Below are 25,157 nucleotides of genomic sequence, written 5' to 3' on the forward strand. Positions count from 1 at the left end.
GATCATTATATCACACTTCTTTTTTATTTTTATTATTATTATTATCATCACCATCATCATCATTGTTATTATAATATTAAAGCTGTACACAGTCTTAAGAAAGCACCCTGCCAACAGCTGTTACCTTCTGCCTTTGGCCAAGCACAATCCATTTGCTTAGTTCCTTCTTCAGTTCCTGTTCATACTTCCTCACATCTGCCTTTTTTATTACTACTTTACTCTTGAAAGAGACAAACTCCTCAGGATCTAGCTCCTGAAAAACAACATTAACATAAAACATTGCAGTACCATGCCATCTATTTATTTAGATATATTTTGCCCACAGCTGTGTATACACACCTGTGCCCTTGGCCACTCTTGCCAGACATTCACCATAGTGTCATACAACTGGATACTCTCTCGTGGAGAAAGTGAAAGATCTGAAGGAATACCATAGTTCTCAATCTGCAAGGAGTTTAAATAAAAGAAAAATAAAGAAATAATTCTGATGGAATCCACGTTCCCTAAATGTAACAGTTGCTAAACAATGCTGACATGAGTATTATGCTTACATGATTGACTGTCAATGCAGCACATGGGTGATAATGTTCAATGTTAAAATCACTGCCCTCTAGAGAACACACATACTTTTCCAAATCGTTGTATCTCTCTTCATATAAGACTGTGAAGAGATAAAAATGCTGTAATGATGCACTTGGTTGTTTTAAAAAGTATTTAATCCTGCAAGATTTGCTTTGATTTAAAAGAAAAATAAAAACAAAATATACCTAAGTTCACACATGATTATTAGTTTTTGCAGAAATAACATTACAATTTTTTTGTTACAAAATATTCTGATACACACCTAGTCTAACACGATATGATTTCTTTTGTTGTTGTACTTTAGATGTCAGTTTACGTTTTCCTGCAAAGTTCTTTTCAGAGTTTGTAGAGCTTTCTTTTAATGTATTCTCAGTACGTTGCCAATACCTTTTCACAGATTGCAACCATCTACAGTGCAAGAATAAAATAAGAGTTGTAAAAAAAAAAAATCATAAAACTGCTACAGCTGTAATAGATGAATTACTACAAATTTGCTCAATTTCTGCTACAGAATTTCCAGTTTCCCTCTCCTCGTCTTCAGTGTAATTTTCTCTAGCTTATCCCAGCGTGCAAATAAGAGATGTGAAATAGCACGCTTGCATATATATATAAATACAGTGCAGGTTTCTTTGACTGATGATGGACATGTGTGCTTATCAGGCTTTGGCAATTCAAACAGACATCAAATCCTCCTTAAGTTCTTCCACACAGCCCAGCTATAGGGTCTGAAGGAACAGCTGTGCCTGTTCTCATGAGAGAGATATGGGTTACAGTATTTTTTCCTGTCAATTGGGCGAGTAAGGGTAGCATAATACACATAAAAACAAAACTTCAAATCAGTTGCCTCCCAATAGTAACTAGTGTCTCTATTTAAACCCACCCATATCCATGTTAACTATGTTCCTGTGAGCAAGAAAATTGCACACGTACTCAGTTAGGTGTTCTGGGTTACTGACAGTAGCAGAGAGAGCCAAAAATGGACATCGGATAGTTACCAGAAGATGCTCCCAAACCTCTGCTCCAATTTCACCACCAAGACAGTGGACCTATGTTTTGGAAAAAAAGGATTAAAAGAAAATAAGAAATGTTGCTTATAAAAGTGCACCCATAACAGGAGTTGCTTTGGGTTTTACAAAAATTAAAAGTTTGGCAAGAACAGTACTGAATAATTCTTATGTTTTGGAAAATGACCACATGATCCAAATCAAATGTCCTGTAAATCCCTCTCTAGCCTTCACTGCATAACAAATAATTCTAAATTTCAATACTACATGCACTGTTTGTACCTAGATACTCACTGGCATCATTAGCAATTAATTCTATATACGAGAAAGAATACAGCAGGAATTTTTAATTTAGCAAGATTAATCACTTACTTTTTCCCTGTAAAGGCTGACAAATACCATATGATGTGAATGGGCATCAACCCTGTGTAGAATGCTCTGTTTGTGCCACTGAGATGAGAGTGATGGCTTTTAGATTTTCAGTTGACTGAATCGAGAGAAATAACAGAAGTTCCTGGTAGTTTTGACTGAACTGTATGTACAATAACATTGAACAGGAAAAAGAAAGTGTGTCTGAAATAATATTCCTGAAAGTTGTGGGGTTTTTTACCAGTGATAGCTTACATAATGAAAATTAAGTCATTGGCATTTTTCCTCAAAATTTTTCACATATTTGTTAAACTGGTTACTATTAAAAGATGCCTACCTCATCAAATATAACATACTGTATCCGTTTTACCCATTTCTGGCAACGAGGAGACAGCATCAAGATTTCTAAACACTGAGGCACAGTCACAAGTATCTAAGAAGAAAGGTTTGTAAAGCATTATTTTCAGGTAAACTGACTAATCAACTACAAGTACATTCTATACCTAAAAAAAACCATTTTAAATATGTATGCATTTGATTTCAAGGTAACCAAGAATGAATGAATGATTTGTCACTGCCGTCTTCAAGAAGGTCAAGAAAGAGGACCCAGAAAACTACAGGGTGGTCAGCCTGACCTCAGTCCCTGGGAAGCTGATCCTGAAAATCATTTCCAAGCACAAGAAAAATAATAAAGTCATCAGGTGTATTTAGCATTAATTCACAACTTGGCCAACTTCTGTGATGAAATGACAGGCTTTGTGGATGAGGGGAGAGCAATGGATACTGTTTTCAGTAAAGCTTTCAATAACATCTCCCATAAGATCCTCACAGACAAGCTGTTGAAGTATGGGCCAGATGAGCAGGCAGTCAGGTGTACGTGAATTGAAAACTGGTTGGAAGGTAGGCCCAGAAGTTGGTGATTAGCATTACAAAATCTAGCTGGAGGCCAGTAACTAGTGGTGTATCCCAGGGGTAACTAATGGGTCTGATCCTGTTTAACATCTTCGTTAATCATCTGGATGATGGGGAAAAGTATACTCTCAGCAGGTTTCCAGATGATGCCAAAATGGGAGGAGTGACTGATATGCCAGAGGGTAATGCCATCGAGTGGGTCTTAGATGGGCTGGAGAAATGGGCTGACAGCAATCTCATGAGGCTCAGCAGGGAGATGTGCAAAGTTCTCTACGTGAGGAGAAAAAACTCTGTGTAGGCCCATCCAGCTGGAAAACAGCTCAGTAGAAAATAACCTGAGGATCCCAGTGGACACCAAGTGGAACATGAGGCAGCAATATGTCTGTGTAGCAAAGAAAGAGAGTAATAGTATCCTGGGCTGCATTAGGAGAAGTGCTGCCAGCAAATCAAGGCAGAGATTGCTTCATTTCTACTCAGCACTGATAAGGCCATAACTGGAGTCCTGTGTCCAGTTCTGGGCTCCCCACAAGAGACCAACTGCTGGCCTTCTATGATGGAGTGACTACATCAGTGCATAACGAAAGTGCTGCTGCTGTATTTTATCTGGACTTCTGTAAGGGATCTGCTGTATGCTGGTAATCAAAGGATTTTAATGTTTTTTCTTTTAACCGGAACAAGCAATCAACTGCATGTCCCCTAAAGATGAATAGGTAAGGTTGTATACTATAGACTATAGGTCTATAGGGCCTATAGGACTATAGGACTATAGACTAAGAATAGGTAAGCAGTACAGGTATGCTTAACTTTTCCTTAACTTTGTATTTAGCAACGACACAATTGTTACAATTAGAATTAACATTTTCAGAAGTCAGATGGAGGTCAGTATTACTATGTGTTAAAATACTCATTAAAATATACCTGAGAATTCATGACATCGTTGCGATAATCACGTGTGAAGACTCCACACATTACCAATCCATCCGGAAGTTTCTTGGTGAATCGACTGTAGATAGTTCCCACCACTTGGTTTACAAGGGCCTTAAATAAACAGGTTATTAACAAAACTATACAGTGTATGTCTAAAGGCATATGATATTCTGAGACATAAAAGCATTCAATTTTGACACTGACATTAATGTACTAGACTATAATGTCCCATGTAATGTACTATTAAGTTTAGAGTGTCAACAATGTTTACTTAAAAAGATATGGCACTTGATTTTCAATTATACTCAAAAGCCTTCAAATTTAGTGTTGTGTAAAATCAGTTAAACATTATTATTAATTCTGTATTTTAATTATTTTCAAAGCAGTTAAAAATAAATCACATTCTACTGCATCTACAAGCACTTCAATGATCTCAAAGTCCTGGAGCTGCAGGTATAAAGTCCATTTCTGCACCCAGACTAATATTCAAATGAAAATATTATTTGGATGCCCAACCTGAGAATAACCACAAAAATATTTATTTTAACTGTACAAAACATTCCACAGACACAGTTATTGAATAACAGCACATGTAATTCACTATCTAAAAATCACATCACTGAACATAAAAATCAGTTTTGGAAGAAACTGGAACATCATGTCTCAGCACTTAAATCAGTTTTTAACATTTAGAATAGAACTCTCATTAAAAAATATCCCACTGCCTAGAGTTTTATAAACTTTCTCTTGAAGCACCTAACATTGAACTCAATTACAAAAAGACAAGTTGACTTGCTTGGGCATTGTTCTGTTCTAATATTACCTTCATCATGGTGGTAAGCTTTTAGTACTCTCATATTTAACTAACACAGTACTTACAGCACTTTTGTATATATAAATATTTCTCACATTAAATTAGCTAAACAGATATTAATAGACAAAAACTCTATATGAGCTTAAATATTTTTATATTTTTTGTAAACATACTGTTTCTAATAAATGTAAATGTAAAACAGAATGTAAAGATTCCATTAACTCTAATAATTTTTTAAAAAAAATTAAAATCAACTAAATTTGTGTAACAAGTTATCCAAAACTGTTTCAGAATCATACTGTAAAATATCATAGTCATACACACAGAACATGTAGTAGGATGCAGCCTTACCTTTGTAGGAGCAACATAAACAACTACTCCTTCATCGCTCGTCTTCAGAACTTTCTCCATGCAATAGTATGATGCATATGTTTTTCCCGATGAAGTAGGAGCAACAATCACAGCAGACTCATTATTATCTACAGCATCAAGAAGTTCTCTCTAGGAGAAAAACAGTTAATTATGTCACAATATCTTGTTATGAAGTTTTTATTAAGCCAGCTCTTTCTGTGAAAAAATCTCTTTATTTTTGCATCTAGACTTTATACACAGATTTTACACTACAGGAAGTCAGAGTTAAGCTAGTAATTTTGTAACTGCATTCTCTTTTCCTAAAATGTTAATGGAAAAAAAATTATCTACAAATTACAACTTGTTGATTTTGATTATTTGGTCTGAGATACTGATACCAGAACATTCTGAGTCCAAACTTGGACATTTTCAAATCATAAAAATAAAACCAGTTAATTCAGCAGTTTATAATTTAGTTCCAAAAATTTAACTGTTCTATACAAGGTAGTATTTTTTCCTTGGATTATAGCAGTTACAACAATACTGTCCAAATCTCTCTGCAACTTCTAGCATACAGTGTTTATTAATCTGTTTTCTTCCCCATTACTGTCATCCTCCATCCTTACATGAGGTCTGTGAAAGTATGGGGGCAGGGGAACAGAAGAGGAAAAAGAAATAGTACTAACAGTATGTTTCTCTGTCAGCAAATACGCCAAGTTTGAAGTTGCTTTTCAAGCAAGCAACTGTTTTGCAGATATGGATGTGCAAAGCAGCAAATTCAGCTGGCCTCCCCAGTCTAATAAAAATATCTGAGTTTGAATTACTCTGCTTTAGACAGAAAAGTTATTTCTCAACTATTACTATGGGTAATTATTTAAGGACAAATGTGAAGGGGATGAACAGTCAGAGATTATCCAAATGGGGCATTACCACCATCAAATGTGGAAATAAGCAATGAAATTCCATATATTCAGCATTTGTTAGATTGAATTCTCTAGGCCAAGCATTCTGTATAAAAGCTCTCAGTGTAGAAAGAACATATAATACAGAAAAAAATTATCTACTGCATTTGTTAAACATATTTTTTAAATAATTTTTTAAACAACAATATTTTTGACAAGTAGTAGAATAATGTTTATTTTTTAATGGAAAATAAATAAAATAAAAAAAACCCAAAATGTAATTTACATTCACTTTATACAAAAAGTTTGTGTCTCATTACCTGCCATGTGTCTGGTATGAAATGTTGTACTCGGGGGTCTGGATCATTTCTCTCATCTCTGAGCAAGTAATAATCCATGTATTGTAGCTGAAAGCGAGCTGGACCCACTTTAATAGCATAGTTGCTTGTATTCTGATCATTACTTTCTGTTTTCTAGAAGGTCAAACAAAAATTCAAGTTGATTTGAAAGCTAGCAAGAGATTAAGGAAATGGCACATTTTTCACACCGTGGATCTCTACAAGCTTTGAAAAAAGACATTAAATTGAAGGTGATTTTTAAATAGCTTCTTGCAGAAATCTACACCATATAGCCCCATGTCAGGGTTATACTTGTGTCTCTTCGAAGGAGACTGTGTTCTAAAAATACGTCTTCTATAGCTGGTGTTGGTGTTGTTTTTGTTGTCAGAAGAGCTAACAATACCGGCTAGCAGGCAAAGCTCAGCCTCTTCAAACTACTGCTTGCCAGAGCCTTCACATCTAAAACGTATGTCTCTTTTTGTCAGCCTGCCCTGACCCCTTGTATTAATCAGAAACAAGCAGCTGCGAAAGGAAAAGTAGGTCCAAAATGCACTGACTGATTTAGAGCCCTCCTGAGTCAGACATTAAGCTTGCCAACATATCCCTTCTACCATCAGAAACCTTTACAACAGATCTTTTGAGATCATCAGATCCTACAATTCTACTTCCAGACAACCACTTCCTCCTTCACCTCAGTCCTTATCCTCAGTAAGGGTGATAAACACTTTCCAGAAATGAACTTCCAAAAATTCCTAACTGCACTGTGCCTGGAAAATGAGACACTGAAGTGGTTGATACTGGTTTAACAGTTCACTGTAATCTTCCTTCCTTTTGCAATTGTCTTCATATTCTGCAGGCTGTGAGTTATATTCTCCCTCTTCTGCCTTAGAGCCACTTTAGCACCCCTTCTCCCTAATAACAACACATCTACACACAGAGATATCAAACTATTCTTAATATTAGAGCAGCCAGTGGGTAGGTTGCTTACATGCAGAAAAGCATAAGGTCAATGCTTAGAGGAACTACTTCTGAGCTGAATTCAGTGGAACTACTGCTGGTCTCAGCTGTGCTATCAAGAACAAGCAATTCAGGATCTGAAACTGTTTACTTCAGAGGTGAGAGTATTACCATACCAGCAAACAGAATAATTTTCATGCATTTCTGCACTTTCAAAGATTTCTTTTTCCAAAGTAACACATTTGGGTCTGTTATAAAGCAGCTACACACCACTCAGCTTTGAACAGTTATTTTTAACACGCAGAGTTCAGGTGATGTGATTGACAGCAGGTACCTCTCAGAAGTGTTTAAGGCCTCAGGCACACATAACTAGAGCCAACTAATCTTGATGCATATTTCAGAGGATATCTTTGCAGCCATATCTTTGCTAAAGGGGAAGTGGCCTGTTGTGCCAGTTAACCCTCACATCCAGCAGCAAAATGTATCCATGGAACTAAAGAAGATTAATACCTGAAGGAAGAATAGAGAGTTCCAAATCTTAGGGCACAATATAAAATAAAATAAGCTCAATATAGATCTTCTACACACTATTCAATGCTTAAGGAAACACTGTTGATATTCAGCTACAGATCCAATTACAGTAGAATCATTACAGTCTGTAAAGGTACCTGGCCAGATAGAGAGCATGCCAAATTCTCAAATCCAAGAAGTCTTAGATATCTGGTCAGCTTCTCTAGATGTGGTTTCTCCAGGAGATCCTGATATTTTTCAAGGAGTATATGAACTCTTCTCATAACCTGAACAGCTTTGCTTAAATCTTTAGATTCATTACCTTTAAAAAACAAACAACAACAACAAACAAACAAAAACAAAACCCTACAGTTATCTGAGAGCAAATTTTATCATTGGAAGTCTTTTAATACCAGGTATTTTTAGAACAAACCTTATCTGTCCATTCACTTTAATGAAAATTTAGAAATTAACTTAATTTAAAAATTAATTTTATTTAAAAACAACTAGAGAAAGACAACCCACATTCCTGTGACCTCTACAAGGAGTGCACTGAAGACCAAGCACACAAATAATTCTATCTGCTTCAGCACACTCAGATATAAAATGAAGTCATACTTCTGACATCTACGCGATAACCAAATTTCTTCATTTCGCCTTCCTGACCCACACATTTGTTACTCAATCTTATTAACAACGTATTTCACTCAAATCTTTACAACTTCCCTCAAAATTTTTAGAGCAGCATGTGTTTGGAACCTCATGACTGAGGACTAGGACTGAAAAAGTTCTGATGGAAGAGGAGGCAGCTCACCATGGTAGCACAGATTTCTGTGCCAATTATCATCATTCAGACTGTGAGCTAACCACCTTAGCTAATTAAACTATCCTCTTCAATACAGACAGATCTTAGTATGCATGATACATAAGCATTAAAGATATATACAATCAAATTATTTATATATGCAATGTTTACAAAACAAAACAGGAAAAGAGCTACAACATAATTTCTTCGGATAATTTATGCTTGACTCAAAGGATCTTGAAACTGCAAAAGGGGACCAGAGCCTATCAGTACTTATAAACAACTTTCATGCTCATGAGACAGGGCTGTATTTACGCATCTTTATTCCAGCAGAGAATGTCCAAAGTCACTCAGTCTCTTGCTTAAAGGGAGCTAAAGTAGAATACTGAACATGAATTCGGCTATCATACCTTGCTCTCTGCAGTGTTGCTTCCACACTTCTAAACAGGCAGACAGTCCTGTCATTTCTACATCAAACTTCACCGATTTATTTTTAAGGGTCTTGAGCAGCTTCTCTAATTTATTTATTCCAACAGTCAGATTTGCTTTTATTTCCTTTTCAGTTGGTAAACACAAGGCTGTCCATTGCTCCCGTTCTTTCTTTTCTTCTTTAGTTTTCAGTCGCCTGTTGTTCTCCTCTACAATTGCTTCAGCTTTACTTTTCTACCCAATAAAATGAGATATTTAGAACTTACCATCACTGTGTGCAAGTATCATCTAAAAAAATTAATCCATAAACTCAATCATAGCAGGTACATTGCAGCTTTCAACTCATCTGTGTGATGCACTGTGTTTTGGGAATTGTTTGTAATATTTCTTAATTCTGAAGGAAATACAATTCCTGAATCCCAATATGTGTTGCTTGAAAGAGGTTTCCTAAGTTTCAATTTAAGTCAGTATGAAGCTTCAAAGGTAGTATAAAAAAAAGTACAAATAGAGAAAAATAAAATAGCAGATGTCTGAAAGTTAAATTTCAAGCTTTTATTTTATACATGGGTGATAGTAATTGTCATCATACTGAGATGATCAGAAATAAAGTTACTTTCAATAAGTTAAATAAATTATTTAAATTAATTAAAATTAGGAGTTCAACTTTATTTGAAGTTAACAAAAGTATTTTAGATACAGGCTTTGACAGGTAATTCAACAGGCCATAATCTGTAATCCATAATAAAGTCTATTATTAAATAGTAATCAAATTACTATTTCTCGGTGTTGTTCACGAGTACACAAGTACATGCTACTTATCCTGTGCTGTCTGACAATGTTCACATAGTATTAATTGCAATACCTACAAGATTTTTCAGACAGAATGTTTCCAAACAGTGCAGGGGAATAAATAACTGAATAATGTTTTTTCCAGTATTTCTCAAGAGTTTCTCAGATTCAAAAATGAACTCCTGTTTCCTTCACTTCACATTATAATACTGGCCATGAGGCTAAATCTATGACCCTTTACAGAGTCTGTTTATATTATTTTTTTAATTTACTTGTCCCTGTTAGAATATAATCAGTCATCAGTATTCCTAACTAGGAACAAAATACTTTTGCCAATTAGATAATTAAATTTGAAGTACAAAGGCAATTTATTTTTTTCAACTGAGAACTACTAGTGCATTCAGAATATACAACTTAGTTATGGGACTCATATAGTAGGAATCCTTTCCCCGAAAATAGAAGAAAGATTTTGAAAGAGCAACTTGAATATACTCACATGCTTTTTTTGTGTCTTTTTGACAGCAGCATTCCTTGACACATCCTCTTGATTTACAATAAGTTTTGAAGCACTGTCCTCCAAAGTGCTTCCATAAAATTGATGAAAAGTCTGTAATTTTTGTATTTGTCTCCTTTCTTCTGGAGTTTTGGATTTTGCTGCAAACAAATATAATTGATGAAAAAACACTCTGATAGAATTCCAGCCTAATCTATTTCCAATAAAAGATACCTGGATAATTGTGGTAGGTTGACCCTGGTTGGCTGCCAGGTGCCCACCAAAGCAGCTCTATTGCTGCCCTCCTCAGCTGGACAGGGGAGAGAAAATATAAGAAAAGACTCATGGGTTGAGATAAGGACAGGGAGAGATCACTCACCAGCTGCCATCATGGGCAAAACAGACTCCACTTGGGAAAATTAGCTTAATTTATTACTAAAAAAATCAGCGTAGGGTAATGAGAAATAAACCCAAATCTTAAAAAAACAACCTCCCCCTTCTTCCCTTCTTTCCAGTCTCAACTTCACTCCTGATTTCTCCACATCCTGCCTGTCAGTGGTGCAGAGTGACAGCAAAATGGATGTTGTGGTCAGATCATCACATATTGTGTCTGCTGCTCCTCCCTCCTCAGGGGGAGAACTCCTCACATTCTTCCCCTCCTCCAACATGGAGTCCATTCCATGGAAGACAGTCCTCCATAATTCTCTCCAATGTGAGTCCTTTCCATGGGGTGCAGTTATTCACAAACTGCTCCAGTGTGGGTCCCTTCCATGTGGTGCAGTCCTTAAGGAACATACTGCTCCAGTGTGGGTCCTCCGCAGGGTCACAAGTCCTGCCAGCAAACCTGCTCCAGCCTGGGCTTCTCTCTCCATGGATCCACCGATACTGCCAGGAGCCTGATCCAGAACAGGTTTCCTACATGGTCACACATGCTCCTTCAGGCATCTACCTGCTCTGGCATGGGGTCTTCAATGGACTGCAGGTGGATATCAGTCCCAGTTAACCTCCATGGGCTGCAGGGGGACAGCCTGCCTCACCACAGTCTTCACCACAGGCTGCAGCGGAATCTCTGCTCCAGCAACTGGAACACCTCCTCCTTTCCCCCTTCTTCACTGACTTTCATGTCTGCAGAGCTGTTTCTCTCATATTCTCACTCCACTCTCTGGCTGCAATTGTACAGCTGCTCTTTCTTTCTTTCTTTCTTTCTTTCTTTCTTTCTTTCTTTCTTTCTTTCTTTCTTTTCTTTCTTTCTTTCTTTCTTTCTTTCTTTCTTTCTTTCTTTCTTTCTTTCTTTCTTTCTTTCTTTCTTTCTTTCTTTCTTTCTTTCTTTCTTTCTTTCTTTCTTTCTTTCTCTCTTTCTCTCTTTCTCTCTTTCTCTCTTTCTTTCTCTCTTTCTTTCTTTCTTTCTTTCTTTCTTTCTTTCTTTCTTTCTTTCTTTCTTTCTTTCTTTCTTTCTTTCTTTCTTTCTTTCTTTCTTTCTTTCTTTCTTTCTTTCTTTCTTTCTTTCTTTCTTTCTTTCTTTCTTTCTTTCTTTCTTTCTTTCTTTCTTTCTTTCTTTCTTTCTTTCTTTCTTTCTTTTCCCATCTTAATTATGTTATCCCAGAGGCACTACTACCATCATTGACATGCTCAGCCTTAGCCAGCAATGGGTCCATCTTGAAGCCAGCTGGCATTGGCTCTGTTAGACATGGGGGAAGTTTCTAGCAGTTTTCTCAGAGAATTTCCTAAAAGTTCCTCATTGACCTATAGGCCAAAGCTGGCTAATAAGACTCACTGAAATCCAACAGTACTTTGAATTATCTGAGAGCTGGGCAATAGACTCAAATTCAAATTATACATTAAAAATGTTAGAAAACTTAACAAACAGGTTGCCTCGAAAGAAATAGTAACTATTGAAGCAAAATGCCTAGGCTTCTCACACAGTTCATGAAAACAGGAAGATGTCTTCCAAAGGCAATTCAAATTATCAGAAAGAGACCTCTTCTCCATTAAAACAAGACTGTCATCAGAATATAAGTAAATAAAGCTATTGGAAGAACACTTATGTTAGCCAATGAAGATACTGAATGGAGACATGGATACTTCACACTCAAGCCTAGTTATTTCTGTCCTAAAACAATCAATGAGTCAGTTTCTGAGTGTGAAGACCCATCTCAGAAGATCTTTCTGTTTTTCACAAAAAAGACTGAGATGACACGTGTCAGTATTTGGACTACTCATGCAAGGCACAGGAGAGAGGGCCCTCTCTTTAACTGGACATAAACCTTCAACTCCAACATTACAGAAGGTGCTCTAGCTACTGTTCTGCAGGTTATGCTCTCCAAACTTCCCACTGAAATCACAGAGCACAGAAGAATGCAAATAATCATCCAGTCAGAAAGACAAGCAGATGGAATTCTGGTTTCATAAATCAAGTGGCGCAAATAACCACTAAGAAAGCAACATTTCTAAGTCACTGAATGAAAACCATTAATCACACTGGAAATGCCAACAATAACTATGACTTCTTAACTCCTGATACGTTTTTCACTGTTTAAATCACTGTATGATGCCATAGGTGATGGGAACATCTTCAGGAGAAAGTTTTGTGTACCTGCTGGTGCATATAGTATTGTATATTTTGTTTAATGTAAACATGCAAATCTAAGATCAAAACTAAGTCCACAGTTTGTCTTCCTTAGTATCTCAAGCTGCAAAAAACTTTTTGGGGAACTATAATGCATAACATCAAGAATTAGTAAAAAACTTTTATTTACTTTTGTGCTCGTTTTAGTGCGATAGAGTTAATTTTCTTCATAGTAGCTTTTACGGGGCTATGCTTTGGATTTGTGATGAGAACAGTGCTGATAGCACAGGTGTGCTTAATTATTGCTGAGCAGTGCTTACACAGAGCCGAGGCCTTTTCTGCTTCTCACTCCACTCCACCAGCGAGTAGGCTGGGGGTGCATAAGAAGTTGGGAGGGGACACAGCTGGGACAGCTGACCAAGGGATACCCCACACCATATGACATCATGCTCAGCATATGAATCTGGATAGAAGAAAGAAAGTGGGAGATGTTTGGAGTGATGATGTTTGTCTTCCCAAGTAACTGTTATGTGTGACGGAGCCCTGATCACCTGGCTGAACACGTGTGTTGATAGGAAGAAGTGAATTAAGTCCTCATTTTGCTTTGTTTGCATGCATGGCTTTTGCTTTACCCATTAAACTATCTTTATCTTAGACCACAAGTTTTCTCACTTTTACCCTTCTGATTCTCTACCCCATCTCATCAGTGTGGGGGGAAAGTGAGAGAGTGGCTGCGTGGTGCTTAGGTGCTGGCTTATTTTACTTCTTATTTTAATTCTGTTCTCAAAAGATAAAATTGGCTATGCATGCCCTATGTAAATGCCTGAGCAGATTTTGCATGTGCATGGGTGTGCGTACCATGCGTTATCCAAACTGTATCTTTAAACATTAAACTGCACACGTTGGCACAATTTGCTTACAATCTGTGAAGCATTTCACAAGCAAAAGGGAATGTATCATGAATATCTGACAACAAGCACTCATTTTGTTATACTCATTAGAGCTGTTTAAGATAAAACACAATGCACACAAATAATGTACAGGCACGTCAGCTTAAGTATAAATTAGCTATTGCACTAGTTCCAATTTGACAAGTATTTATACAGTTGCAAATATTTCTGAAATGAGAAGTCCTTCTCCAACACCACAACAACCTTTACAACACTGTTCTGGCCAATAAAGAAACTTGGGGTTTGTGGTTTTTTTTTTCTTACCATCAGCATTGCAACGTATTCGCTCATATTCCTCGGTCAAAGGTCTGCCAGAATGCCAGTGACAAAGCTCATCAAATTCTTTGTATTTAACAAGTGAAGCAACTGCAGGATCATTGCTAAAATAAACAAATATTAAACAGAGCAGAAATTAACATGTTTTCCAGCGACTCCAATGAAACATTCCAACATCTGGTATTTATCAAAACATGATTTTACTGTGGCAGAAAACCAACACAGGGTTTAATTCTTCTCCAAATACAGTGTGTTAAGATAGCCTCAGGTTTTTCAGAAACAATTACTAACAAAACAGTGAACACCCATTTTTTAACTTATTTTCATCCACACTCATCACATGATGCAATGTAATTACATACTTTGCACACTGGCTAAAAAATACTCATTGTGCAGAACAAAACTCACTTCCACAAGTAGCAGAGCAAATGTAAAGGATAATCTAATTTTGTTGGGGGGGAGCTTTTTTCAGTATTTTTATTTAACGTTTTTCTTTGTGTGAAATCAGTCTAAGCTTTGCGATTTAGGATAAGACCTACTCCTATGGGGAGTAGAAAATAAGCCCATATAATGTTATTTCATTAGAATAAAACTCAAATACTTACCTTTCTAAAACAGGTAAGTCTTTCAAAACATCTCCAGCATATTGTTCAACAAGATGAGATTTCACTGAGATTAGTCCAATGTTTGGAATTTCTTCTTTATAGACTTCACAGTGTAAAAAAATAATTAATATTGTTTAGTTAACAATATATATAATTACATATCATACTTGAAAATTTTGTCGTCATATTAGAAGTTAAATTCTATAAAGTAAAACTTGCTAAATGTAAGCAGCAGTTCACTAGTCCATTCCCCTCTTCCTGTTTCTTCTCAAGCATGGGAAGAAGAATGAAGCAGACATCAATATTGCTTCTGAGTAGATATTCTTATAATCATAATGCTAGTATAATTTAAGACACTTATGGGCAACTCACATTTCTACAAACTTCAAGGATTGCAATGTGAGCTATAGGTATGGCTGGACTCTCTACCATTAGGGCAACAATTCTACACTTGATTTAATCTGCTGCTCCTATGCCCAATACCTTCATAAGCCTATGTCAAGTTTTGGATTAGATTTGTGATCAGGATAAATTCAGATCACTACTCCTTAAACTTTTAGTGATAGTAAAGAAAACTGTGCTTCTAACTCTGCAATTTGTGGAGGGGTCCATACCTCTAAGGAGTGTCTGTGCTTCTTCAAGAAATAGTTGGGAGGTCTTTCGTATTGGGAAAGCATCTCCAAAACTGTATTTCTGAGTCAGTTTTGTTACAGTGTTCCATAAACATTGGTATTCATTCTCTGTTTCTTTCCCCAGCTCCTTTTTGGACTCTAGTCCTGCACAGGGAAGAAAAGAAAGGGAGAAAGGCAGGGGAAAAAAAGGCATTTTAAAATGAAAAGTTTCCTCAAACAGAACCTAACTATTCATCTGTGCAGCATCAGACACAAAGACTGCAGTCCTATCCAAGGTCTTTGTTCATTATAACAAATAAGAACAGAATTTTGTATATTCACAGTTTTTAATAGCCCACGGTAAAATAACTAAATGTACTAGGAAGAGATATTTTGGAAAAAACCACCAGATTTAGAATTTCCGTGGAAGTCTGCAAGCTCCACAGCTAAAGAAGATTTTCACAGAATCACACAGGATCACTGAATCCTAGGGGTTGGAAGGGACCTTGAAAGATCACCTAGTCCAACCCCCCTGCCAGAGCACCTAGAGCACATCACACAGGAACTTGTCCAGGCAGGTTTTGAATGTCTCTAGCGAAGGAGACTCCACAACCTCTCTGGGCAGCCTGTTCCAGTGCTCTGTCACTCTCACAGTAAAGAAGTTTTTTCTGATGTTTACGTGGAACCTCCTATGTTCCAGTTTGCACCCACTGCCCCTTGTCCTATCACTAAACATCACTGAGAAGAGCCTGGCTCCATCCTCCTGACACTTGCCCTTAACATATTTGTAAACTTTGATGAGGTCACCCCTCAATCTCCTCCAAGCTAAAGAGACCCTGCTCCCTCAGCCTTTCCTCATAAGGGAGATGTTCCACTCCCTTCATCGTCTTTGTGGCTCTGCGCTGGACTCTTTCCAGCAGTTCCCTGTGCTTCCTGAACTGAGGGGCCCAGAACTGGACACAATATTCCAGATGTGGCCTCACCAGGGCAGAATAGAGGGGGAGGAGAACCTCTCTTGACCTACTAACCACACCCTTTCTGATGCACCCCAGGATGTCATTGGCCTTCTTGGCCACAAGGGCACATTGCTGGCTCATGGTCATCCTCCTGTCCACCAGGACCCCCAGGTCCCTTTCTCCTATGCTGCTCTCCAGCAGGTCAGCCCCCAACCTGTACTGATACATGGGGTTGTTCTTCCCCAGATGCAAGACTCTACACTTGCCCTTGTTGAATTTCATCAAGTTTCTCCCCACCCAACTCTCCAGCCTATCTAGGTGCCACTGAATGGCAAGTTTGCTGATGACATTAAACTGGGAGTTGTAGCTGACACACCAGAAGGCTGAGTTTTCCCAGCAGTTCCTTGTTTAACCATGCAGGTCTCCTGGCTCCCTTACTGGATTTCCTACCCATTGGGATGTTCTGATCCTGAGCTTGCAAGAAGTGGTCCTTGAATGTTGACCAACTACCTTGAGCCCCTTTACCATCTAGTACCCTGTCTCATGGAACTTCTTTCAATAATTGACTGAAGAGGCCAAAGTTGGCCCTGCGGAAGTCCAGGGTTGTGGTCCTGCTAGGTATTCTATCCCTCCCACACAGGATCCTGCACTCCACCCTCTCATGATCACTGCAGCCAAGGCTGCCACTGACCATCACCGCTTCAACCAGACCCTCCTTGTTGGTGAGTACAAGATGCAGCAGTACTCCTCTCCTAGTCAGTTTGTCCACCATTTGTATCAAGAAGAGTTTCTCTCACCTTTGCCTCCTTCAGGGTAGGATCTTGAATTGATAGTTTGCTTTTTAGTGCTCAATAATAGCTATATTTCTAAAAATAAACATTTCATATTCCTAATTTAAATTTCCTATAAATATGCCTCTATTTTTTCTTTACTGAGGTACATATAGGACATCTTGTGACTATATTCATACAGAAAGGGTTCTGGTTTATTATCAGACAGGCAGACAGACTCACGGCAAAGGATTTCAGGTAAACAGAATTACACTGAAAAAACATTTGCTACAAATCTTTTTCCGTACTTTCTTGCTCTGTCAGCTTTTGTAACTTTATTGTGAACCTTATCATATCTGATGGTGTCTTAAAGCTCCAGCTCACAAAGTCATGTATTTATAAGATAATATATGATTTTTGTCTGAATCAGTCTCATCTGAAATTAAAAATATTATCCAGCATCACACTGACAGCAGGGATAGAATCTAGCTTCTGTTTTTACTCTGTTGCACTAAGACAAAATGAAATTGAAAGAAAACTGGCTCAAAACCAAATGGTTGATAACACCCTGAAACAGTGACCCAGAGCTCATGCTTCCTATGCTATATCACTCTTTCATTGCATAAGTACAGGTGGCACACTGAAGATATGACTGGTGAACAACACTCACATTTTCCAGACTTGGGTATAGAAAAAAATTTCCCTATTATTCCATAAAATGTATCCATTTTGATACGGGTAATAAGAAAATTGTGCTCATTCCTGCTTGTACAAGCAGTTTCCTTCTCATTTTGCTGCTTAATAAAGTTAGAAATGTAAGAAAGCAAACTATTCAACAAAGATAAATACCTTTCATGTATTCGACCTCGTAGTAATAAGCAAGGTTTTTGAGCAATGAATCATCATTTAAGTCAGGCAGGTAAGTTAAATCCAGTTTCCAATCATTTGCATCACTTAGCTGTGTCAGAGCAAAATGCGTACACAACTGTTGCTGTTAAAATAAAGCAAACAATTAATCCTCGTGGAGAACCTTTTCATGTGGAGGGACCAAAGCATTTCCAAAGGAAGGTTAACTACCACAGATTTTACTGACATGAAAAGCAACACATGCTACTTGACTTCTCTGTAATCGGGAACCTACCTTCACTGTTCTTCTTCACTGTAATAACCAACTTCAAACAATAAAAAGGCCTGCCATCAAACTTCCTATACTGGAGGAGAACAAAAGGTCCATCTAGCCCAGTACCCTAACACTGGCTATCAGGAAATCTCTAAGAAGAGGTCAAGTATAGAGATTTTGCCCCAAACATTCTCCTAGCCCCACTGATTTGTAGCTCACAAAGATTTCTGAACCAGGTAAGGTTTGTTTCCATCAGGTACAGTCATTCTTTGATCTCGTCAGTTGACTAAAGTAGCAGATAAATGAAAATTAAAACTGAAATTACAATTGCACCTGATGACAGGGGAAGGAAGACAGTGCTTTAATTACCATTTTTATTAATGGTAAAACTTCCTGACTCCAGCAGGATTTCACGATCCTAATCTGAGCTCTCTGTGAAAGAGGCATATGAAGAAGAAAAGCCACCGTGAGACACTGCATTCTGCAGAGGTCAGCTGCTTCTTCTGGAGAGAGGGGTTTACTTCTCCCCTGTTGAGAGACAACAGATAAAAAGTTGACCACATCCTTCAGTAAAATAATTGTATTCATCTCTGTTTAATTCAGAGGTTTGCTCTTTGTTAAAGCAGTTTATAGATGTTGATGTATTTAAACAATTTGTGCATTGTAATTACTTGTGGATATGTTTACTTCAAAATGAACAGTCTTGTAGTGCTTGTAGATGCAGATCAGTTATGAGGTAAAAAAAAAATCTTTTCCAAAAATAATATGACTATGAAAATCAAGACAAAACTTAAAAACAGCTGTCAGTGGGTCTGGCTAGAAATATTATTTTAAGTGGAAGAATTAATATCTAGATATAGGCCTATGCTCTTTACTCAGCTACACAGCAAAATGTCTGAACAGAAATGCAGCTGTGCTGCATTCATAACTATTCATAGTTATCCTGTAATCCACTGAATATGTGTCTCATAAAATATTACTGATATACTGTGTCTGTGTTAACTTGATGAAAATATAAGGCCTGTAGTATGGTCAGAAAAACAGTGTCATGACCACATCTAGAAAGATTATTTTTTTTCTGAAATGTCTTACTAACTTGAGGAGAAGTGCATTCCTCTGTAAAACCTTGCACGCCACTGAATGTTACAGAAAGAAAAATAATGAATGGGACTACCTTCTAAGGTAAAATGTCCTCCTGAAGGAATTGGTTTTAAGGTAAAACTTTCCCCAGGAGTGGCCACTGTGGCAGAGGGCATAGTGCCACTCACAGACCAACCATGCTCCTTTGGAATATCTGTGGGCACAGTAGTTATCTGAAACAGATTGCTTACAGACTGCAGTCACAAAAGAAGCAGCTGGGCCTCTCTTCAGCTTGGGATCTAGGAGAGCTATGTCTCATGTTAGCAAAATGCTTATGGTTACTGTGCTGAAAAGATATTAACAGAATTCTTACTCTTGATGATTGCCTTCTCTTTGCTCTCATGGAAGTATTTGAATTTTCCAACATGTTGCTGTATATTTTTAATCCCACAGCACAAACAAGAACACAGACCACACGCCGAATGTCAGATCCTTTAGGCCACAATTGTTTCATCAGACGGAGAGTCTGGAAAACCTGCAGTCATAACACTATGAATTGCCAAATGACCACTACAATAAAAATTACCCAAAAAAAAGCCCACAAGATGAATCCTTTATAGCTAACAGTGTGAAAGCCTTTGCGGATGCGACAGAGAGGTTTTGATTTTGAGATATCTCTACAGATGAGGTTGCTGCAGGCAGCAACACTGAGTCTTGCCTTCCTGTGCTGAACATACCCTGTCACACCCTACCCCCAGGAGCCAGCTGCTGCCCTGGGGCTGAGGCAATGGCCACAGGGCTCTGGGAGGGTAGTAGCCACAGCCCTCCAGGCAGCTAAGGGTGGATTTATTCCACAGATGGCATTTTCTGCTGAATGGGCTGGTTCCCCTCTTCTACAAGATAAAGGCCATCACGAAGATGGAAGCACCCCTTACGTGGCATCACACTGATCAGCTTAAAGCTGAACTGTCTACTCTAGTGGACTTTAAAGAAAGAAACAGCTTAAAGATGCTGTGAAGAGTTGGCGCAGAGAAGACTTATTCAGAGTCAGGGTGTGACTTCAGCTTAAGGAAGAGAGCCCCATGTCCTAGCTAGAAAAGAATTTCAGGTAAAGTAAAGGAATGGTGGAAGACAGTCAACCTGAAAAGAAAAAGGAGAAGGTACAAAAGAGGTCCTGTTACCTCTTTTTGTATGCTTTTCAGACTCAGCTTGAGATCTTCGTATAGACACAAGTATGGCTCTTTGTACACAACTAGGTTTTCACAGGCATCTTTCAGATCTCGTCGATACTAAGATGTTCAGAAATCAAAGTTATATGCCAAAGTCAATAGATAGGATGCATCAGGCCAGCACTGGCCAGCCAGTCAGTAAACATTCAGATACGTAACAATCCTCAGCTTCCAAGAAGCATCTAGTCTAAATAAAACTCCTTTAAAAATGACATCTTTGGTCTAAATGCTAGTCTTACAAGTCAACTAATAAAAGTGACACTGAAGATATGGGAAAGGCTATATTGAGACTACAGGGCAGAAATTTGCCAACAATCACAATGTTTACCTATTAAGGATATCAAGACTAGCAGATAAAAATTAAATACATAAATTGAGCCACATATCAGTGCTTTATAATTTTCATATGTAAAATATAGTAGTTATATTGAAATATTTTAATTAAATCTATGAAGTAGAACTAACACTGTTATTGTAAAAAAACAACAAATTTGTGTAACTTACGCTTTGAAAAAATACTCGGTGTCTCTGCACACTCTGAACATGATATCCATAAATTCTAAGAATATCATATTCCATTCCTGAAGTAAGGACAACATTGATTTTCTTTGACAATGAATGAGCAATTAAAATAGAAAAATAGTCCGTCTGGAGAGGGGTCAGTCCTATGTCAGATACGATGATAAAGTAAGGATAGCTTTTCTTCAGGAAATCCTCCCATTCAGATGATAAACAGTTGGAAAATTCTGTATGAACAGTAGTGCCTGTGTTATGCCTCAGATGTTCTATTAACGCAGTACGTAAGAAAAGAAAATGAGGATATAGAAAGTACATCTGCTCTGCATCCTGTGGGAAATAAAAATAATGAAATAGTTTCCTAATCCTGATTAGAATCAAGCAGTTGGTTTTGAATGAGTGCAGGGGTTTAAACAGCAAACAAATATTACTTGTTCAGTATTGTTCAGTACCTTGAAGAAAACAACAACATATTTTGCTCCTTTTTCAGTGAAATCCTGCAGGAAGCATTCAATTTGGTAGAAGAAGTTTAGATATTGTATTTCCTCATCTAAAATCATAAATAATAAGGAATCCCCATCAATCACGAAGAATTCAGACTCAACAAAGTCTTTTAACAGACTTACATACCTGAAAGAAAAACAAATAGCACATAAGTAACGTTACTCCAAAAAAAAGTTGGGGATGTGAGACAGAAGAAATTTGCTTACTAATAGATTTTAAAATAAATATTTTTGTTAATTAAATCAAGTAAACATAACATGTATAAAATAAATCAATAGCAAACTATCTTTCTTGGATCTGAAGTTAGTCGTAAACAGCTTGCAATCCTTTCAGTTATTGAATGTCTTAGCAATTGTCTCCTTCAGAACTCTGGATACTTTTGTAACATTTGAGGCTTCTGGAACTTATGTACCACCTCTTGTCCATATCTGCTTACATATTATCTGTTCTAGAAGAAATAAGCCACAGGATATAATTATGCCTTTAATTAATACTGATCTCTTAACATGTCAGCTCCAAAATGTAGAGAAGACATTTCACTGTCAATGTGAACAGCACCACTGCTAACTCTTTTCCATATCAAGCAGGGAAAGGAATAGGAATCTGAAGATGCAGAAGATAGTACATGAGAACTGATGTGCAAAAATACAGAAGATATATATGAAAATGAATTTTTTTCATGAAAACTGTTTTAAATGTTGTAAGGGTAGCCTTAAAATACATGAAGAAACATGATCCAAAAAAGCATGACAGAGAATTTGAAAAGGAAAAAATACCAATGGTTAAAATTGTAGATCAGTTCCTAAAAAGTGCAGACAATCCCTTTGGGCAGACTTCCCATTATATTAGCAAACTTCCTTCATGTGGCTGGACAAAAGATGAAATCCTAAGCATGTCTTACATCCCCTGGTTTATCACAAACTTAGGTGACAAGGACATAGCTTCTTCCTCTAAGGCATACTAAACTGTGATGTCTACTTTGTTCAAATAAACTATTTATATTATCATTTATTGCAATTCTTTCCATGAACCCCCATGTACTTACTGAGCTCTTGACAGGAATTCCCAAATGTTTAGCTTCAAACTCTTCAGAAATTTAATATGCTTTCTTATTTCTAAAATAACAACATAGATGGTTATTGATAGAATATTTTAACTATAGCTCAACAACTAGTTACAAAAAAATCAAAATGTAAGACGTTGCAATAAAAGCCACAGATACAAGCATAAGCTAATAACGGCTCCTCACCAGGGCTTTGAGAATCACGTGCATGCTGGACAACTCTGAAATCCTTGCTTTGAGTTTGTGATGGCTGCTGTGTTGTTTCTTCAGTGATACTATCAGCATTACTGTAATCTAAGTCTTCGGCTTCTTTTTCTTTAGCTTCCACTTCTTTAAGCATCCGTGCAACAGCTGCTACTTTGTCATTGGTGTCTTCCTCCTCTTCATTGTCACTTGTAATCCCACTTTCTTTATCTTCCTTTGTTGGAATGAAGTCTATTGTCTCACTGTTGCTACTATCACTATCCTTATCATCATTACTAGCATTCTCACTTGAATCATTATGAACCACTTTCTTGAAATGACCTTTTGTAGAATCCATCACAGATCTTGATTCTGGCATCCAAAAAGAAAACTCTGAGTAATCAAGAGATAATTTTCAGGAAATACAGTATGCTCTGGGGCTTAAACCATTTAATTACCTACTTCATGATAACACAGGAATAAAACTTTTTTAAAAATCCAAATGCATTTTGTGAACATCCCTGTGAGACATATTTTAATTTTTTAAAAAATAAATATTTTATGGACTAAAAGGAAAACATCAGCTTTTGTCTTTCTTACGGTTTAACGAAGAGGAGCATTACATATCTGCTTTGTGCTTTGCATGGAAGGACCCTTGGAACAGGGGTTAGTCCTAATTTACTATATTAGCTATATCTACATGGCATGCTCCAAGGAGTGATTCATGTTTCCTAGTTCAAGTGCACCCACACCATTTATGCTAGTACAGTCACAAGTAAGCACAACACCACATCTTCACTGCACAATGGGAGTAATCATAGTTTGGTATCAATCCCACTCTTTAATTCAATTTAGCTTTTTTTTTTTTTTTCCCCCAAGGGTAGATTTCTCAAATCTTTAGTGAGAACACGACTGTAATAGTTAGGGTGACTCCTCACTTTACGAGGTCACAATGCTTAGATCATTTGAGCTAAAGAGCAAACAAGCAGCTTGGGATAACCCTGCACAGTGCCTACCGCATCAGCTCGGTTCTTTTGAACTTCAGTTTTCTCAAGCTTGCATTGAGGTAACAGGCTCATGCAGTATCTGTTGTTGCAGTATTTGCCATTGCAATATTCCTATGCCTTAGATAAGGTTATAGTTCATTATCCTGAGCCCATAAAAGTACTATTTCCTCTTTAGATGTCATTTGTAGTCTTACAACTTTTCATAAAACCTTTCTTAAAAAAATAACAAAAAAAAACAAAAGTGCAACCTGCATTTTTTGGATTTCACAAACTCAAAACTAAGCTGGCCATTACTACTTCAGCAATCTCCTAAGCAAGCATAACTTTCCATACCTTAAAACGTGAAGTCAAGCGTTCTCAAAGAAAGCAGAACTGTATCTGTTCATACTCATGTATAGAGAGCTGTATTTCCTGCCCAAAAAGAAAAAAAAAAAAACAACAAAAACAAACTTCGCTACATCGGTGCTTTCCCGCAGCGAACACGCTGACATCTGTGGTGACTGAGGCTACAGTGAAGGCAGAGGCAACCTGGTGGCTTTGACACCTGCCAGCATCCCTGGTGCTCTTCCGCTCTGGAGGGCGCTTCCTTGCTGCACTCAAAATCCCAGATGTTCCCCTGCATCCTGCCCAGCCATCTCACCCAGCCCTAAGCAGACTGCAACCCTAATGCAAACCCTACCAGCTGGCTGCCTAAACCCAACCACAGCCCTCCCCCCAAGCTTAAACCCAACCACATCCCTACACGCAACCCCAGTCTCAGCCCCAAAGCCCAACCTGAAGGCACCCGTTCCCAGAACGTCTCTCCGAGCCCCGGCCGGAGGACACCTGCCGCCGCTGCCCGCTCCGTCTCCCGCCCGGCCCGGCCGCCGCCCGCATTTCAGCCCGAGGCGGGGGAGGGTCCCGGGAGGTTCCCGCCAGCTTTCGGTTTCTGTTCCCGGCGCGACCCAGCCCCTAAGAACAGGTTTCGTTTCCGAGTTGCCACGAAAACTGCGCTGCCTGGACGCGGATGTTTGAGTTTCTTTTGCCTGTGGTAGTCACTGCATAATTAGGCAAAGAGGGAAGGGGTAGAGATAGATACTTGCGATGAGGATCCAAGACAGACATTCTTAAAAGCATGAATCAGCACACCTAAAATCATCGAGCAGCTGGCAGTAACCACATAGTGTGGAAACAAATCTGAAGAAATTTTAGATTGAAACATCTTACAAAGGGGAAATTCAAATTGTAACTGCTCAGCAATGGTAATTGGAGGCTGAGGAATTACTTGGTAGGCATAAATCCAGACCCAGGTTGAAAGTAGAAACAGGGATGCCATGGATGGAATGACTCTATATACATGAGAATAAATTCCCTTGTTGATAAAATAAGAAATGTTACAGTATTGGTTTGTAATTATATGACTGGTGTTGGCACAAGTGTGCATAAGGAATCTGCACATGCCACATCTTTGCAGTTCCCCTAGCAGTAAGACTCCATCTCATATATTGTCCATTAAATCACTTTATACTCAAGCACAAACATGTATTTAATTTGCCTCAA

General features: G+C 37.8%; 1 protein-coding gene across 4 annotated transcripts in view; it reads right to left on the bottom strand.

Moving 5' to 3' along the window:
- The window catches only part of LOC127383479 (probable ATP-dependent RNA helicase DDX60), a 46,444-nt gene extending 21,967 nt beyond the window's left edge, over positions 1 to 24,477 (bottom strand). For 3 of the 4 annotated variants that reach the window (XM_051616439.1, XM_051616437.1, XM_051616440.1), the window contains exons 1-25: positions 24,393 to 24,477; positions 23,952 to 24,029; positions 22,615 to 23,004; positions 22,411 to 22,480; positions 21,314 to 21,491; positions 20,850 to 21,191; positions 20,298 to 20,405; positions 19,490 to 19,651; positions 18,406 to 18,564; positions 17,766 to 17,907; positions 15,194 to 15,355; positions 14,580 to 14,682; positions 13,963 to 14,078; positions 10,186 to 10,343; positions 8,882 to 9,134; positions 7,825 to 7,988; positions 6,182 to 6,334; positions 4,960 to 5,109; positions 3,786 to 3,905; positions 2,293 to 2,388; positions 1,513 to 1,628; positions 845 to 990; positions 552 to 661; positions 340 to 444; positions 125 to 253 (exon numbers count right to left, since the gene is read on the bottom strand). In XM_051616439.1, coding sequence (XP_051472399.1) covers positions 125 to 253; positions 340 to 444; positions 552 to 661; positions 845 to 990; positions 1,513 to 1,628; positions 2,293 to 2,388; positions 3,786 to 3,905; positions 4,960 to 5,109; positions 6,182 to 6,334; positions 7,825 to 7,988; positions 8,882 to 9,134; positions 10,186 to 10,343; positions 13,963 to 14,078; positions 14,580 to 14,682; positions 15,194 to 15,355; positions 17,766 to 17,907; positions 18,406 to 18,564; positions 19,490 to 19,651; positions 20,298 to 20,405; positions 20,850 to 21,191; positions 21,314 to 21,491; positions 22,411 to 22,480; positions 22,615 to 22,990 — 3,618 coding nt within the window. In that variant the 5' untranslated portion in view covers positions 22,991 to 23,004; positions 23,952 to 24,029; positions 24,393 to 24,477. The remainder of the gene's footprint in view (positions 1 to 124; positions 254 to 339; positions 445 to 551; positions 662 to 844; positions 991 to 1,512; positions 1,629 to 2,292; positions 2,389 to 3,785; positions 3,906 to 4,959; positions 5,110 to 6,181; positions 6,335 to 7,824; positions 7,989 to 8,881; positions 9,135 to 10,185; positions 10,344 to 13,962; positions 14,079 to 14,579; positions 14,683 to 15,193; positions 15,356 to 17,765; positions 17,908 to 18,405; positions 18,565 to 19,489; positions 19,652 to 20,297; positions 20,406 to 20,849; positions 21,192 to 21,313; positions 21,492 to 22,410; positions 22,481 to 22,614; positions 23,005 to 23,951; positions 24,030 to 24,392) is intronic. The other variant, XM_051616438.1, reaches the window with a different exon arrangement.
- Between the last annotated feature and the right edge of the window lie 680 nt (positions 24,478 to 25,157).

Source organism: Apus apus, chromosome 4, assembly GCF_020740795.1.
Source record: "Apus apus isolate bApuApu2 chromosome 4, bApuApu2.pri.cur, whole genome shotgun sequence".
Lineage (NCBI taxonomy): Eukaryota > Metazoa > Chordata > Aves > Apodiformes > Apodidae > Apus > Apus apus.